General features: G+C 33.4%; 1 protein-coding gene and 1 pseudogene across 2 annotated transcripts in view; both read right to left on the bottom strand.

The window, feature by feature from the left end:
* Positions 1-924: 924 nt before the first annotated feature.
* LOC143244362 (uncharacterized) lies at positions 925-6,423 on the bottom strand. Its single transcript, XM_076488899.1, has 2 exons — positions 3,942-6,423; positions 925-3,130 (listed from the first exon to the last, which is right to left on the bottom strand). Exon 2 carries the CDS (start codon positions 3,069-3,071, stop codon positions 2,583-2,585), a length of 489 nt encoding a protein of 162 aa, XP_076345014.1. The 5' UTR covers positions 3,072-3,130; positions 3,942-6,423; the 3' UTR covers positions 925-2,582.
* Positions 6,424-6,573: 150 nt separating this feature from the next.
* Positions 6,574-19,172, bottom strand: part of LOC143244364 (protein croquemort-like) — a 53,581-nt pseudogene continuing 40,982 nt past the window's right edge. The window contains exons 10-13 of the transcript XR_013025041.1: positions 18,389-18,462; positions 16,363-16,417; positions 14,950-15,105; positions 6,574-13,980 (exon numbers count right to left, since the gene is read on the bottom strand). The product of XR_013025041.1 is annotated as a protein croquemort-like (transcript). The remainder of the gene's footprint in view (positions 13,981-14,949; positions 15,106-16,362; positions 16,418-18,388; positions 18,463-19,172) is intronic.

Genomic DNA, 19,172 nt, shown 5'->3' with positions numbered 1-19,172 from the left:
ATGATTTAGAGGATAAAAATATTCGTATAATTAGATTTATACGAATTAAAAGATTTAATTTCGGAATACAACTTTTCATACACACCGATTGGTTTGTGGATCCTCAGGTGTATGTATTTCACAACCACGCAAGAGGGGAACCACTTTAAAAAGAAACTAGTATCACCACATTCTAATGGTAACGTTGGGAATTTACCTTGACAGTTATAACCTTCGCCCAAGTAATTTATTTTTATCTAAACCATTGGTTATTAAAAAAAAAAAAAACAGCACTTGACGAAATCAGTAAAATCTTAATTTTGAACGATAATTGCGTAGGTTTTTATTTAAAATATACGCGGAAATAGGGGCTGACTGAAATCTAATCTTGTGTCCCTAATAATGGTTTAAGAAACTGTTAATAATTACGATGATGGTTAGCACCGTTCAAAGATATTTATATACAACCTCGCGCTAGTACAGTGGTAAGAATACGGATTTACAATCCTACAATCAGAGGTTCGATTCCACTCTGTAGATTAAGCAGATAGCCTGATGTGGCTTTGCTATAAGAATTTTGTTTTTGTTTTGAATTTCGCGCAAAGCTACACCAGGTCTATCTGAGCAAACCATCCCCAATTTGACACTGTAAGGTTAGAGGGAAGGCAGCTTTTCATCACCACCCATCGCCAACTACCGTCAACTATTGGGCTATTCTTTTACCAACGAATAGTGGGATTGATCATAACATTATAACGTTTTCACGACTGAAAGGATGAGCTTGATTGAAAGAGGAATTCGAAGCATTGTTTAATTCGTTATTACTTAAGTAACATAGAGGGTGAAGACTGATAATAACTATTCTATATTTTTTTAAATGTTAGCACGATTTATTCTAGCACAAATTAAAATTTATTTTTTACCCTTCAGTTAAAATTATTACAACATGCTTTGTATGTTCAGCAACATTTTTAAAGTAATTGAATGTTGTATAAAGCAAAGTTAAATGTGACGTTTGGCCAATGAAAAAACATCGCGAAACCTTCAATATTTTTTACACTCTCGTGTAGACAAGTTTAGACACTGTAAAGCACAAAGCTACACAGTGGGCTGTCTGTGCTCTTCTCGCCACAGGTATCGAAACCCTTATTTTAGCTTTGTCACCCCGTAGACATATTGCTGAGCCACTGGGTGGCGATCTGACAAGTAAAGGTATACCATAACTGACGTCCATCTTCATAAGTTGTAGTAAAGTACCACTAATATAATTAAAATGTTGCTTTTTTTTCGTTTATATTCACTGTACGTTGATTATTGTTATCAAAATACACAATGACAATAAGCTGCATTCCTATGGTAACTTAGAGCTAAGAGAAGTGTAGTTAACCCCATTATATGGCTCGGCATGACCAAGTGATTATAGCGCTCGACTCTAATCTGAGAGTGGCGGGCTCCAATCCACGTCACACCAAACATACATGCTCGCCCTTTAAGCCATGGGTGCGTTATAATGTGACGGTCAATCCTACTATTCGTTGGTAAAGAAGTACCCAAGAGTTGGCGATGAGTGGTGATGACTAGCTGCTTTCCCTCTAGTCTTACACTGCAAAATTAGGGATGGCTATCGCAGATAGCCCTCGTGTAGCTTTGCGCAAAATTGAAACGAAACCAAAATGTAATAGGTTGTAAGACTGGGAACAGTTTCATTTTATAAGCGTGTACAATAAATAGTTTTTTTTTTATTGAAAATTGAACTTCAGCTTTGAGTATATACACAAGCGCCGATTGAATATTAAATATTCCTTAAGTTTTTCCTTTGAGAGGGCCCGGCATGGCCAGGTGGTTAGGGCGTTCGCCTCACAATTTGAGGGTCGCAGGTTCGAATCCCCGTCACACTTAACATGCTCATCCTACCGGCCGTGGGGGCGTTATAATGTGACGGTCAATCCCACTATTCGTTGGTAAAAGAGTAGCCCAAGAGTTGGCGGTGGGTGGTGATGACTAGCTGCCTTCCCTCTAGCCTTACACTGCTAAATTAGGGAAGGCTAGCGCAGATAGCCCTCGTGTAGCTTTGAGCGAAAATTCAAAAGCAACAACAACGTAAAACCATTATCAAACCTACAATTTTGAGATCATAGCACAGTCAACGAACCCCTGTACGTCGTAACTAATTTAAGTAAATAAAGGAAATAAAATCTTCCATTCAACAGCCTTAAGTTTTAACCAAGGTAAATTTCAGAAAGGTGTGCTATTTTGAACTGCGTTTTCAATGCAGTTTTCATTGGAAACGCATACTGTGATTAATAATTCATTATTACAAATTAGAAATAATCTGTTTATGAAAATATGCGTATATGTAAAAAAGGAAGCTCACCTAAATTCCACCCAAGGTAATACATAATAATAAAGAAAATCAAGATTAGTTTAGATTGAACATTTAATATACCATTAAGAGTAAAGCTACAAATCAAAAGAAATATAACATAAAGACATAGTTAACATAGCAGAAACGAATTAGTCCATGTAAAGTTAATACACTCTGAGGAAAAGTAAGGTCACTATGAGGCTAACTATCTTTCATCATGTTGTGTTTATAGTTAATATTACTTCAAAACAATGCGCCTGTTCTGGTGATTGGCAGCAAATGTGTCTATAACAGTATCAATATCGAGTTGTTTTGCTCTCCTGGAGTTTACTGATACGACAGCAAGGTTGCTGGTGCGGTTGTTACCACTGCTGTTGCGTAAGTATGTCTTGAGAAGCTTCAGACACGAGAAACTTCTCTTACAGGCAGCTGAAGTGACAGGCAGGGTCACAGCGACGCATACAAGTTTGTGGAGATCCATGAAGGCATCCTTGTATGGCTCCAATGGTGTGGATACTTCCTGCCCCTTGTCTTTCTTTCTGACAATTAGCCGGTTCAACTGGTGGACCTCCACTGCGAAGTCATCCTCTGCCACATCATAGTTTGCTGCCATTCCTAAGAGTGCTTGCTTTTCCAGAAATGTGGAGTGTTTGGGGTTCAATGCAGTTGCACCCATTAGAACACTGCAGGCATCAGAGGAGAATCTTCTATTCAGCTCGTTGAGCATCCTGTCTATGATGGCATAGAAAGTGTGTCTCCTGGCATCCAGAACATATCCGTGAAATACTGTTAGAGAAAGTGTTTATCTTTAACCATATAGCACAAGTACTTAATTAGAGGTTAGTGATAATGTAAAATTACAGGGCTAATTAGGAACACAAACACAACTTTGATAGGGCATGTTGTAAAACTGTGGGCAGCTAATGGGAGTGAACATGGGGGGTAGCGTGCGACTGGCATCTGGATCTCGATCGGGCTGAGCCGATCGTTAGCCATACGCAGAGCGTACACCATGGTCAGCGGCTCGGTGATCATACGTTTAAGGCGTTCGAGGCGGAAATCGCGCGCTCGAACAAAGCAAACCCGCAGCCTGGATATTGAATGGTCATAGTAACACCAAAACAAAATGTCTAAATTGTAGTTGACCTTCACAGAAAGGCTGGTTTCTTCATAAGTTCACATTATTCATACAGGTCAAACTGTGATTGTGATATTGTTCTTATTATCATAAGTGTGACAAGCACCTGCTACAATAAAGTAACTACTACATTACATTAAATTAGGCACTTCTAAATAGCCTAATGGCAATTTCAAAATTCATTCTTGAATTGTTTAGAAATATTATTTAGTCAGTTGACATGTAAGGTTATTATCTAATCATAAGTATAACATTAATTGGATTGTAAGTCACAATTTTAAGTGTATGCCACAATCATCAGTACAATTTTGGATGGCTGATACACAATGCAAAATGATCTCACAGAGGACACAACACTGGCTAAATGCTTCATAGTTTTGACCTATACACAATACACTTATACATGCATGTTATGTTTTACTTTTCAATAAAAGATAAATGAAATTAATGGGTAAATACCTGTGAAACCTGTGGTTTATCAAGTAAAATCTCTGATGATCTGTTGTAACTTGAACTCAACTTGGTTGTCTAAACTTCGTCAAAGCTCAAGATAGAATAGCATTACACAGGGAGCGGCAATACAATGCATGAGTTTCAGTGCATTCAGTACGTTGCTATGGGACGCATGACACATACTTCCGTCTTAATGAAGACGTTGAGTTCTACAGATCAATGTCTCTTTGATGTTAATTGTTAAGCAACAACGACGATTGTGTTTTCCATATTTTATGATATGTAGGTAACAATATTGGGGAGGATGCTTGGTTCATTTTTGGGGGGGCTCAAGTCCCCCTTGGCGCCGCCACTATTTTATTAGATACCTAAGTAGAAAGTTAAAACACTTGATAGGCTTACTTCCTAACTCATGAATTTCTTTTCTACTACTAAGCAAACTATCTTAAAGTTGTCTTTTCACACTAAACATAAATCTGTATCAGGGTATCATTTTCTTTTACTTTTTAACAAAATTTAGCTTCAATGATTACAAATAGTAGCAGAAACGCTACCCAAAGGGCGGCTGTTTGTGCAGTAATTACTAATCGTGCTCTTCCTACCCCAGTGAAAAATGTTTTAGAAAAACTGAACATTTTCTAAAAACGGATTTTTCTAGGTTGTCTTGCACTGGAAAATGCTCGGATTGTGCTGATATAAACTGTGATGCCTTTACATATTAAACAAAATTTAACTGAAAAACAAAAAAGTATTTTGAAGAATTGTGTTGCACACATCAAGCTATTTTTCTAATTGTCTGAATCTTAATATCCAAACTATTAATTTTTATGGACTTTTATTTGTGATGCCATTCAATAAATTGCGCCCATTATATTTATTATTTCGGTCACGTATAAATAATTTATTTAAGGTTCGCTGTCCTTATTTTTTTCCCCGCTGATAGAGAGATACAACGCTACAATTAGGGGTACAAGTCCCCTCAATGGACTCAGTAGGTAGCCGGATGTGGCTTTTGTATAAGAAAACACAATAATTATTTTTAGGCCTATGGCCAGGTGGGTTAAGGCATGCGACTCGTAATCTGAGAGTTGCGGATTCGCGTCCCCGTCGCACCAAATATGCTCGCCTTTTCAGCCATGAGGCGTTATAATGTGACGGTCAACCCCACTATTCGTTGGTAAAATAGTAGCTCAAGAGTTGGCGGTGGGTGGTGATGACTAGCTGCCTTCCCTGTAGTCTTACACTGCTAAATGAAGGACGGCTAGCGCAGATAGCCCTCGAGTAGCTTTGTGCGAAATTCAAAAACAAACAATTTTTAGGCCTGACTTACTGAGAGTGTAGAGCTAAGATAAGCTAAAGTGTTTGATGATGTTCTATTGTAAGCTATATGTTTGATATTTTAACTTAGCTGTTTGTGTGCTAGATGGAGGTTGTCCCCGTAAGAAACAAATAATTATAATAAGATGACAAAAATATGGATTACAACAAAACGAAACATTGCAGGAAATATCTCAATACTTTGGTATGCTTCTATATGGATTGAAAATATCTTAAAATCTGGCTGATGGTCAACCTGGCTCTTCTCTGACAATCACACACACACAATCAGTGGTTCGATCCTATACGATAGACTAAACTTATAATTTTCAAAGAGTAGAATACAAGATGGTTCGTTTTTCATAAATACAAGAACTCATGGCAATGTTACGCATGATAAGTTCATTAAACGGTGCCATTTTTAAATACGAGTCCACAGTGCATTTTTGTCATTTTCACCTTCTATTACGTTTATTTTTAAGCGCATGGTAATACAATCGATTATTTATGATGTACTCATCACCAGTAATCGAACCTCGGATTTTAGCGTTATTAACCTGAAAGCTTATTGCAGAGCCACTAGAAAACATAATACAATGAAGATAAAATACGTTTCTTTCTTCAGTTTCTAAAAGGGTACCAGTAGTCTAAATCAATCCCAGTTATATATATATACGTTCAGTTTCGCTTTGTATGCTTCTTTGTAATATTTCATCACTACTTTATGGACTTTAATGGAGTAATAAATACTTTTTCCAGATAAGTTATTCATACGAAATGCGTGTTTGTGTCAGAGTAGGGTTTACAGTTTTTAACTCAACTTTCAGGCAAGTTAAACAACTCATCTAATGCTTACATAATTACATTCTTTATTAGTGTAGTGTTTTTCAAATATGTAGAAAGAAAATTCTAGTTTACCCTGTAATCTTCATTTCAAAATATTCGCAAACATACTTAATTTGTAAGAAAAAATTGTCTACAGTAAAGCTACCAAAATTAGGACTAACGAAGTAACTAAAATATGATCACAAAGCACGGGCTTTTTTTACAGTTGTTTGTTGTCATGTACAAAGCTACACAAAGGGCTATCTGTACTGTGTCCTCCACGAACACTAGAAACCGTTTCTTAGCGTTATAAGAACCTTTGTACTACAGCCATAACAAATTATTAAATATTCATATTCTTTAATTTTTTCAAGGAAGACGTTGTGAAACATAGGTCAAAAGTTCGTTTGAAAACGTGACTACAACGTTTTACTTTCTAATTTATTTATTATTTTTACGGGCGAAACCGAGGAAAAAGGACTTGTTTCACTCACGGTAAGTATAGAAAACTTTTTATTATACACATAAACACAAAGCATGCTGATATACAAAAAATAACCAGATTACAATAGTATTACAAAAATAGCGCCACTCGGAATGTAATTACCATTCACGCCTTGAAAAGGCACAAACATTACCACTTAATAACTAGAATTGCTTTGTTGTGATTGCTATTAAAAACATTTTAATTTCAAAGTGACAAATGGTTTATTATAGAATATTAAAACACTGGAAAAAAAAAGTGTCTTACAAACATTGGCTGTTAAAGACCAGTCATGAAAGTTGAAAAAATAGAAAACGAGCTCTAACACTATGTAAATATGACCAGTCATGAAAGTTGAAAAAATAGAAAACGAGCTCTAACACTATGTAAATATGACCAGTCATGAAAGTTGAAAAAATAGAAAACGAGCTCTAACACTATGTAAATATGACCAGTCATGAAAGTTGAAAAAATAGAAAACGAGCTCTAACACTATGTAAATATGTACTAAAATATATTTCAAAATTAAATTCTATTGCAAGTCTTCCACATAAAACAAGATAACACTGTACCATCTACGTGTATATGCAAGGCTATGAAGTGTAGTGGCCTGTGGTACCGGGTACACCAAATATTTCACAGTGATGTTAAATTATTATCATTATACCCAGTAGCCTTAGATTGACTAAGAACTTGAAATAGCCCTTAAAACTATCAGTATCAGATATAACTTTTTTCTTTTTTTTTCTTCTGTACCATAATCCAGCAAAATGTTTCACAATATGAACAGTATTAATATTTTATACATGGAAAACACTTGAAATTCCATACAGGTAAAAAAATAACGTATAAATTGTGTTCCAAGTTTTTCATTACTTAACTACACCACAGTTTACAAAACTGACCACAGCTAAATATTTAGGTTTAAAATAACATTATACTTGTTGAAACTGCAAATAATTATTGAAGGCTATAAACAGGTGCTTCTATTCTAGTCATTCATATACGTTGCCTTTGGTAACATGTGGTTTTCTGCAAACACTGGTACATTCAAGGAAATCCAGAACCATGAAGTATGTATTATAACTTGTGAATGTAATAATTATTTACACACATCTACATCATTTTTTAACAGACTAATTTGACAGAATATTAGTTATAAACGTGGTTATACAACCCTTAATCTGTAAGTGGTGATGTCACGAATAAACTGAATTTATGGTAACGAACTGAAGGTTTATTAACTTGGAAAAGCCCAAAACAACTGTCAGTTATTAGATGCTTTTTTACTTAAGTCACATCAAAAGAAACAAATCAACTGTTCACCACAGACGTAAATTTATCAGCTTTACTTAGAATAATGATATAAGTTACAAAACCTGGTTCATGACATATTAATTATAACTTCAAGCTCCCTACAACAACTCGAAGTTGGACTAACAAACCCTGTTTCAACTGGTTTATAAAAACAAAGACTTTATTGTAATTCTAACATTATACAAGTCTTGTAAAGTCACTAATGCTTTGTCTCATTCACAAGGGTTAAAAATGTGAAAGGCTTGGTAAGTTTTTTTAAAGTTCCATAAATATGTTCTACTTCTGTTAGGCCATTTGGTTTGAAAACATATTTTGTGGAAATGTTTGGGTTCCCCAGAAGAAGGACTAAACAATAATGAAAAAACACAACTGTACACTGTATCTTAGTTTTAGGCCCTGGTTATTCTTCAGGTTTACTTACACTACCTAACTCTATATTCATTAAATGTTCCCTTTTGGCTTTATTGCACAAATATAATAATAAAACAATTTTGTCAGTATTTCTTTTGCATCATATAATTTTCTTAATCTATGACAAAATTAATTACTTAGTTGTTTGAGGAATAATGACATTAAATATTCTGGGTTTTTGTCTTTTCCCTTTTTTGTATGAATCTAGAAAAAAAAGAACCAGATGAAAAGAAAATTAACTAGTGTAACAACTATTCTTTAATGTCTCTATTTCTGAAACAAGTTAGCCAGTGGTTTATAGTTTAAGAAATAATTTGCAGTTTGTTTACCTTTTGGTGGATCACTATCATAAATCACTGACTCGAGACTTTAATTACCAATTGTTCTTTGAAACTGTTTGTATGTCGTAGCAGTATCTTCATCTATCACATTTCCATTGTTGCTGCTGCAGATAAGTAACTGATAGCTCTGGGTAAAGGTGCAAGTTTGATTGATTGTTTCAAACATGTATCCCTTACCCTCTTTGACTGGAATCAACCAGTTAGTCTATTTTATTTACTAAAAAACAAACAAACAAACAACAATTATATTAATGCCCAACAGTAGTTTGTTATTTAAATAGTGGATAAGCTGAAAACATGGGACATGTGCCAGTTAAAGTTGTCCTCATAAGGCACAGTGGATAACTAACTATATGCTAGATAACCATCAGTGATGGGTTATCTTCAGAAGGCACAGTGGATTACTACATGCTAAAATATAATTGTAGTTGTTTTGAAATACCAAAATGGAATAAACAGTACATTGCCACTGTATTAAACAAGGTTTGTTTTTAGCTATAACTGGAACTTCATTATTTCATAGGTATTAAAAACACTTCATAAAACATAACATTTGTCTTTGATTTATACCAATATTTATAGTGCGAATGACAAAAACTTAACATCACATTCCATTCTCTGTTTCTATTATTTGATAATAATGCCATTACAATTTGTGTGCACGACTGGGATATGTTGACAGCTGTACAGACCGTGTTAGCTTCGTACCATTACTAGTAGACACAACTGACTATAACACACTTAAGGCTATGCCTGTGTTCTCTTAGTTTCCATTTAAAAAATTTCACAAAAATAACCACAGCAAGTTCTCAAGTTTGTCTGTTTCTGGTGTGTGTAATATATTTTACACAAACCAGTGAAACAGAATGCATACACAGAATCACATATTAAACTCCTCCAATTTACCAGTTTGTTTGTTTGTAGTCAACCAAAAAGCTACACAATGGGTTTGCTGAGCTGTGTCCACCATGGGTACTGAAACTCAATTTTTGGTGTTATGAGTTTGAAGACTTACTGCAGTGTGTTTTCTTCTCAAAAAGGGCCCAGTGAGCAGTGTTTCCATTATATACACATGCACACACTACTATTATACAAGAAGGAGAATGCTTTTATCTATCATATGTACAATTAATTATTCTATTTATGTCTTTGGTTTTTACCAGTTCTATACCCATCAAATATTGGTGTGAACTACAGGCAAACAGATGTACAGCTTATAATCCATTTACTCTCACCTGTTAATCTATATACCCTCCCTGCTAATCTCCCTTAACATCTTTGTATTGATAATCAATTATTCAGTCCTTCACTTATCCTACATACAACACAGTATGTATTCAGTCTGGATAAAAACAACTCCTGAAACTTCAGTGCCTCTTGTTTTTTATTCTCACAGCAGTGCATTATAATACTTTTAATCTGGAGACCATTGGGGGCACCTAAAACATGTATGTACAGTTACAGTCATGTGAAAAAGATAGGACACCCTATGAAAGCCTGTGTATTTTTGTAACATTTTTGGATATATAGATATTTAATCTCAATTTCAACAATACTGAGAGATTATAGGAATATAACTAAACAATTAAAACTGAAAATAAGATGTTTCAAGATCTTCTGTAAGTGTAATTCTACAAAAATGCATATTCTAACTGAGGAAAAGTTAGGACACCCCCACATTTATTCCCACTTAAAATGGCTCAACTCACATACAGGTGTATCACACCAGGGGCACATGATTAGAAGATCGTTACTCAGCATTTTGAATGAGGCTTGCCCTATTTAAACCTCAGACATTTAGTTTGGTGTGCTTCTGATTGTTGAAGTGAAAGTGAGCACTATGGTGAGAGCAAAAGAGCTGTCTGAGGTCTTCAGAAAGAAAATTGTAGCAGCTTATGAGTCTGGTAAGAGATTTAAAACATCCCAAAATATTTTGAAATCAACCATTCCACTGTCCAGAAAATAGTCAACAAGTGGAGGGCTTTCAAAACAACTGCCAACATGCCCAGGTCTGGTTGTTCAAGCAAGTTCACCCCGAGAGCAGACTGCAAGATGCTAAAAGAAGTCTCCAAACACCCTAACATATCGTCACGGGACATACAGCAGGCTCTGGCTACTGTTGATTTGAAAGTGCATGCCTCTACAATCAGAAAGGGACTGCACAAGTTTAACTTGCATGGGAGGTGTGCAAGGAGGAAACCTTTGCTTTCTAAAAGAGACATCAAGGCCAGATTGAAGTTTGCCAGAGAGAATGTAGACAAAGACCAGGACTTCTGGAATAATGTTCTTTGGACAGATGAGTCCAAAATTGAATTATTTGAACACGAGAACAGAGGACATGTTTAGCATAAACCAAATACAGCATTCCAGAAAAAGAACCTCATACCAACTGTGAAGCATGGAGGTTGAAGTGTCATAGTTTGGAGCTGCTTTGCTGCAGCAAGACCTGGACAGCTCACAATCATAGAATCCACCATGAATTCTACTGTGTATCAGAGGGTGCTTGAGGATCATGTGAGACCATCTGTATAAAAATTAAAGCTGAAGCAGGACTAGACCATGCAACACGACAATGACCCAAAACATACCAGTAAATCCACCAAGGACTGGCTGAAAACTAAGAAATGGAGAGTCCTGGAATGGCAAGGTCAAAGCCCAGATCTTAATCCCATTGAGACGCTGTGGGGTGACTTGAAACGGGCTGTAGATGCAAGAAACCCCTCAAACATTTCACAGCTGACAAAATTCTGCATTGAGGAGTGGGGCAAACGTTTTTCAGACCGATGTCAGAGACTGGTAGATGGCTACAAGAAGCGTTTCACTGCAGTTATTTCAGCCAAAGGGGGTAACACTAGCTATTAGGGGGTAGGTTGTCCTAACTTTTTCCTCAGTTCGAATATGCATTTTTTAGCATGACATTTACAGATCTTGAAAAGTCTTTTCTTCAGTTTCAATTGTTTAGTTATATTCCTATAATCTCTCAGTATTATTGAAATTGAGATTAAATATTTATATATCCAAAAATATTACAAAAATACACAGGCTTTCATAGGGTGTCCTAACTTTTTCACATGACTGTACATTTAAATCAGCCAATATTGTCATTACAAACTTGTAGTTGATAGCTACAGGTTAAATCCTTTTTCCTTATGTCTTATTTACATGCCAAATTATTGGCAAACTGTACTCTAAAAATCAGCTATCATCTATCTAAATATATGTATAAAGTTTAAAATAAAAATCACTATTTTACAATCAGTAATAGTTTTCTGACAGACAAAAACACAACTGTTTATTCTGTTTTGACTAAAAAAAAATAGAGAACCTAATTAAAATAAACAGTACACAAAACTTATAACTAGGTGAAATGTACTCTCTATCAAGAGATAAGTTGTGACTACTGTATATTAATCAATTCAGCTTTTGTGGAACTGTTTTTTTAAGACTTTTATAAAGGTTAATAATTTTAGTCCTATCTACGTTTTGGCCAGATTTCTCACTTAAATGTCACAAAGTTTTTAAACAAAAAAAACTAACATTACACTGCATGATAAGTTTCATCAAAATCTGTTTAATAATAGTTTTATATGGTTATATAGACAGATCATGATACTATATGTACATGTGAACTAAGCCAAGGCACAAAATCAGTTTCTAAATTTTGACACTTGTTAGAGAGAAGCATGCCATTTTTTTTTGTCTAGAAGCAAATAAACTCAGTTAAAATGTTAAATTTTATTCCAATGCAATTTATAGAGAAAAAATAAAGCAAAAATGTATAACTAAAATAGCACAAGTGAAAGAAAGAAATATAAATTTATGAAACCACACCTGTTTCATAAGTTTCTGTTCAAACATTTCTCTTATACATCTATTGTATGTTCTCTAGTTTGTTTACTTCTTCACAGTTTCATTAACGTTCACAAATTTGTAAAATATGGAGCTTAATATACATAATAACTATGTACAAACAAACAAGAAAAAGCACTTAGTAGCAGTAAGTTACTACTACTGGTACTATATATATATATATATATAAAAGCAGTTTGGTGTTGCTGAGTTGTATAGAACTTTAGAACACTGTAAAAGTATCAAATTTGGCCTTTACACACAGAACTGTTTTTCTTTTTGTTAATACCCTTAACTTAAAAAAAATGTTGTTCTATTGAATTTATTCTATGCAACTATGAATACGAAAGACCTTGTTTAAATCACCCATGAGAATTCACGTAACCACTTACATCTACAAAATATTTGATTTGGAGCTATTGTACAACAGTCACTGATTTTTCACAGTTTCATATATATTATTATTATTAGTAGTAGTATGCTAGAATGTTATCTCTATAACCCTGAAAATATAAAAAAATTACATGAACTAATGAATATTCAAATGACTTGTTAGGGAAGGACTATTTTATAGACATGGTATCTATAAACTGATCTGAAAAATTATTTGCGACTTTAAATCTCTAGTGATATTTAGATATGCAATTTATTCCTAGTTTTAAAACTCACACACCATTATAACAAGTTGGGTGAGTTTGGCATTTTATGGCACAAAGCCATCTGTCTATCTGCACCAATAACATGTTGTCTAGTCTGTTCTGCTAATAAGTGAATTTTTGGATGTACTGATGGAAAGTTTAGAGACAATGGGAAAAATTTTAAGTTGATTTATAATAAAATTAACATTGTATCTAGTCGGTAGTTACAAACATATATAACAATTGATACTTCAAACCATCTCTACTTAATTAAAGAACTGAGAAAAAACAAAGACAACTGTACGTTTCTCAAATATATCATTTATTCACTATCATTGATTCTCCAGTAAAGGCTATGTGAAACTATAGTCATGAATAAATGATGCATTTGTAAAACAGATGACTGCCTTATTTTTCCTCAATTCTGAATATATAATAACATCTAATTATTGATAACTCTTACTATGATACCATAAAGAAACATAACTAGTTGCCAGTCACATTAATAACTTGTACACATCTCAATAAGAATTCTTTTAAAAATGAGGTCATTGACAATCAAACACTTGTACATATTTAACACTGCTGAATGACATATAATTTTTGACAAAACGTCAATTAAAATTATCACATAACCAACATCTTTCTGTTTTGAAAGTTGTTCCTGATTCTCTTCATAAGTGGTTTCACCCTTCATATGTCTGTTTCCAGTCTTGACCAGTACCCACAAAAAACAAAAACAAACAAACTAGTACCTGAGTGTTGAAATGAAAGGTTCTTTGTTACAGCTTGTAATTCAAAATCTTCAATTTTCCTCAATAATCTTTCATAGGTACACCATCATATTTCACTTTACCTTGTTTCTGAATCAAATAAAATCACAAACATAATTTTTTAAACAAACAGAATATATAATCTCAGTTTAACCAATTAAAGGTTACATTTTTTTGTATTAACATTAGTAGGACAAGGTTAATTACTAAAATATCTTGTGTATGTTGTATATAATTATTTAGTGACATACAAAGAAATGGTTATTTACTAAAATAACTAGTACATGTTCTATATGGCTATTTATTGAAATAACTGGCACATGTTCTATGTGGCTATTTATTGAAATAACTGGTACATGTTCTACATTGTTAAAATACCTGCTGTTTGTTTTTGACCCACCTACTACATTATTAATTTATTACAATATTGGTGTTTGTTTGACTCATCTGGTACATTATTAACTTATTACAGTATTGGTGTTTGTTTGACCCACCTAGTACATTATTAATTTATTACAGTATTGGTGTTTGTTTGACTCACCTGGTACATTATTAATTTATTACAATATTGGTGTTTGTTTGACCCACCTAGTACATTATTAATTTATTACAGTATTGGTGTTTGTTTGACTCACCTAGTACAATATTAATTTATTACAGTATTGGTGTTTGTTTGACAAACCTGGTACATTAATTTATTAAAGTATTGGTGTTTGTTTTACACACCTGGTACATGCTGTACATTATTAGAGTACTGGTGGTCTCCCTAATTGTCAAGTACTTACTAAGTTAGTCAGTTATAAATTACTGAATTACCTGGAATTATTCAATTTATTAATTACTATAATTAGTGATAAAATGAATACCGAAGTCGAACTCATTCACATATAGAAAATATTACATTCTACCAACAGTTCTTATTTGTTCAGATTTATCCATTTTATTTTGTTATTATTGTTGTTGTTGTTGTTACTAATGTGAAAAAAATTTGATTATAGCAAAAAATGTTGTTAACTGAAAAACAATAAAAAACACGTATAACCAGAGAATAAAACTTACCCTTTTTCTTGCAATTCTTATAGCAAAGAAGAATGTAAAAGTCACTATTATTCCTCCCAGTATGACCAAAATAAAAGATCCAACAGTAACATAATTTGGAAGATCACTAGTAACAAGTTGAAGCCTTTTAGCAGATTCATCATCAACTGTAGCTACCTGTAATAGCAGAAACACTTTTAAATATGATCATTTTGAAACACCACAATTACAGCAAAACACATATTTTAAAGGAATAGTTTAGTTAAAAACTAGAGCACGAATTAAATGACTAAATTTTCCAAAAGAGTGTCTTCTAATGTTCAATTACTACTCAGATGTTGTTAAACAGTTTCCATTATTACAAAAAGAAAACTCTTGAATGCTGCCTGACCAACCTTTGAATGTTTAGAACGTAGAACCATCTTCAAATTTCTGAATAGCAAACAGAACACTGAAAATAACCCTAATTATCATTCAGTGTGATTTTACATTCTTATATTAATATAGCATTATTCTAGATTTATCAGTCATTTCTGAGTATACATAGTTTTCATATAACATGTGGTAAAGCATGTCATTATGCAGGTTTTGTTCTGTGTGCCTTTATCATTCTCTGGAGGTAACAGCTGTTCTACCCATGGTGGATATTGCTGTAATGTTGCATGCTGTGTAATAATTTTGACGATGGTAGGTAAAATTATATCTTGAATTATATCAGGTGATATCTTGAAGCTATAACCGTGTTTATCTTGGAACTGAATTGACCAACAGTGACATACGTCCTCAGGATACACTGTTACAGATATTAAGCATGTAATACTACAGTCTCTTAGTTAGACCTTTCTCTCTCTCTCAAGCTATTTGGTAAGTGTGTATAAGATATTTCTTAGTTATTAATGTAACTTAGAACTACATAGTAAAGGTGCTGTTCTTTCTCATGTGTTCAAAATAATTTGATTCTGACTAATTACAGATTGTTTCATTGCATTTATGTACATTTTCATACAGTCTCTTTCTTTCCCAAACTTGTTCAAAGTCAGCAAATTTGGAATTGCTTTATAATAAATATCTTGTTGAACCTCCTGGTTTTATGTGGATATATTCTTTTTTTCTAAAGTTACTTTAGTTCATAGGGAATATACCATATTCCTACTAATAAACTTTTAACAGGTTTTATACTACTTTACTAAAAACATTTTACCGTTCATCAAAATAATTACAACTAATGTAACCCTAAGTATGTGTAACTGTTAATAAAGTACAACATGCTATTTTCAGCAGTATGCTCTAAGTATCTTTACATGATTCAAGAGAGTGAACAGTATGCTAAATATTAATGGTTTACATAAAGGATCTATGCTTAAAATAAGATGGTAAACAGTATTATTGTAAATCCTGATACACTGAAGTTATCTTTTTATATTAAAATTTTACCTGACTAAACCAAAAAATAGGAATGTAGCGTCTCGATGTAATGTTTTGGAAAAACCTGTTGGAGAAATTTAAATACATTAATTTGTTATTCTTTATTGCTTTTTTTTTATAAAAAAAATCTATACACAGAGATGTATATACACATATTAATATATACAAAATTATAGTGTACAAACATGAAAGAAAAAACCTTTTTCAACCTCCTAAATGTTGAAGATTTCCCTGACGTCTTTTGATTAGATAAAGATTGTAACACTTTGAATTATGAAAACTGTTGCATACCTTATCCAACGTCTAACACTTTAAGTGTTACCTTTACTATAAAAGCCAAAAAGAGATGTTCCTCAATTAATGTACAATGATACATCAGTTTAATTACATTTTTGTTGGAGTTAAGAGTATCTGATATGTGATGGTCACTGTTTGTAGGATGATGAACACATACATCAGAGAACTGCAAGATAATGTATTGAAATTTGTTTCAGAAGCTCCATGGTCACTGTCTGTGGGGTTAACAAACATGCACTTAGGAAGACTGTGGGGTTACAAACATGTACGTGGGAAGACTGTGGGGTTACAAATGAGTATGTGGGAAGACTAAGGTTTTAAATTACTAAAATGCTTCTATACTGCATTTACATTTACAATATTTATAAGATAATGCTTTAAATTACAATAAAAGTAATCACAAGTGATTCCTTTTATAGCTCAAACACTGTATTTGCACAAAGAACCTTAAAATATAAATAACTGTATAGTAATGACAGACATCATTTTTATTTAAAAAAAGACTGTGTACAAAAGGTTATTAACCTTTGTCATTTGAAAGTATGTGAATGAAATCTTTCATTCAAGCCACTGGATGAGAGGTCAAATCTACACATAATTCCATGTTCAACCAACTGTTTTGATGCTTTAATTAATTTAAGATAACATGATACAGCAACAGTATTTGAAAGCAGTGTACAGTGCAGTCATATCTGTTGAAAACTGTGGAATAATTCTTTGTCAGGATCATTTTTTACAATACTTCCGAGAGATTCCTGCCCCCCTAGTTCCACCATTATGTACCTAGTTTTGCTTACATACAACTGCCCATAGCACGTACAAATGATGCAATAAACTATACGCTTAGATAAACAACCAAATGAGCTTCTACTGTCTATTGTTATAACAAAATGTTGCAGCAAGTGTAATCATAACCTTTTTATCTGTGAGAATGTTGCATGGGTCACTTTCAATAGGTACAACAACCAATGTTCTTATTGTGTCTATACAAATCAACATGATTTTTGTTGAAATTGTACCAGTAACACTATTTTTTTGTGATTTCAAGATATGTGAGCAGACAGGACTCATAAAGTGATTTTATATATATTATTTACAAGGACCTGCAATGAGGTTTTACGTATCCCGCGACGTGGTCACATGTTACTCATGGGAACCCGCGACGTGGTCACATGTTACTCATGGGAACTCGCGACGTGGTCACATACTACTCATGGGAACCCGTGATGTGGTTATATATTACTCATGGGAACCCGTGATGTGGTTATATATTACTTATGGGAACCTGTGATGTGGTTATATATTACTTATGGGAACCCGTGATGTGGTTATATATTATTCACATTATGCTGCAAAGCTGTTTTATGATTAATTTTGCCCATTTCCCACATGACTCTATGCAGAATATTGACTTGAGTTGTTCTCTAAAAGCCTAAACGTATCAGTGGGTAAATAATACACCCAAGTTGTAATGGTCCTGTCAAAATTATGTCGTAAAAAATCAAACATACTGTGTAGAAATGTTGTAGGTGTATTTAAATATAAGTTATTCAACTAATTTATACGTCTTCTTATCCGTCAATTTTACAAGTAGCCACCCCTATGACACTGTCAACGTAAACATAGTGTAAAGTAATGATTACAGGCACTAACATTTCATGTTTAATGTAACTTACTATTATAGTGATCTAATTTTTAAGTACATTAAAAAAAAAGGGGTAGTAAGAAATATACTTACTCCATGCCTTCTATCTTTTCAAAAATAATATTAATCTGCATTCTTGCTTCAACATTTACTGGCACTCCCATTTTCTGAAAATATTTATGAATAAACAACTTGTGTAGAAAAAACTTTACAAATGAAAAACTACTTTTACTCCTTCAGTACTAATAACCATTTTAAAATAGTGTTTTTAATAATAAAGTTTTCAGTTTGGTGATAAAACGTTCAAAGAAAATAAATAATTAAACAAAAAACAAACAACCTTCTTAAAATAGATTTGTTTAAATATTCTTTCAATGGTTTCAAAGAGAACTAGAACTATATTTTAACACAGATGTAATGTTGAGTTTCAGCTGTAAAGGATTGTTCCTACCTGCTTCGGGAGCATTACAACATTTTAGGTTCTATACTGAAGCCTGGAGAAGGCCTCAATATAAATACTGATATAAGTAGGTAGCCTGCTTTGATTATAAGTTAATGATACTATAAATAAGGCTAAACATAGTTACAGGAGTGTAGTGTTGCTATGTAAGAGTTGTTCTTTAATTCTTGTGTGTGTTTACTTTTGTAAATTATACCAGAATTTGTTGTCTAGAGTTCTGGTGGCAAGATGATGTGCATGGCTAGAGATTAATTATGCCATTATTATTGTAACTTGACCCGCAAAAAAATCCTACAAAGCTGTTGACTTGTACTGATAATGGTCCAACAATGTTAGAGCACATAGACCTAATGAGCCATCTGCTACCACTTGTTGGTGCACTGAAGAGATACATGTACCTTAGAGCATTTCCCTCTT

This window comes from Tachypleus tridentatus, chromosome 2, assembly GCF_004210375.1.
Source record: "Tachypleus tridentatus isolate NWPU-2018 chromosome 2, ASM421037v1, whole genome shotgun sequence".
Classification (NCBI taxonomy): domain Eukaryota; kingdom Metazoa; phylum Arthropoda; class Merostomata; order Xiphosura; family Limulidae; genus Tachypleus; species Tachypleus tridentatus.
This window is presented reverse-complemented; position numbering and strand designations above follow the sequence as displayed.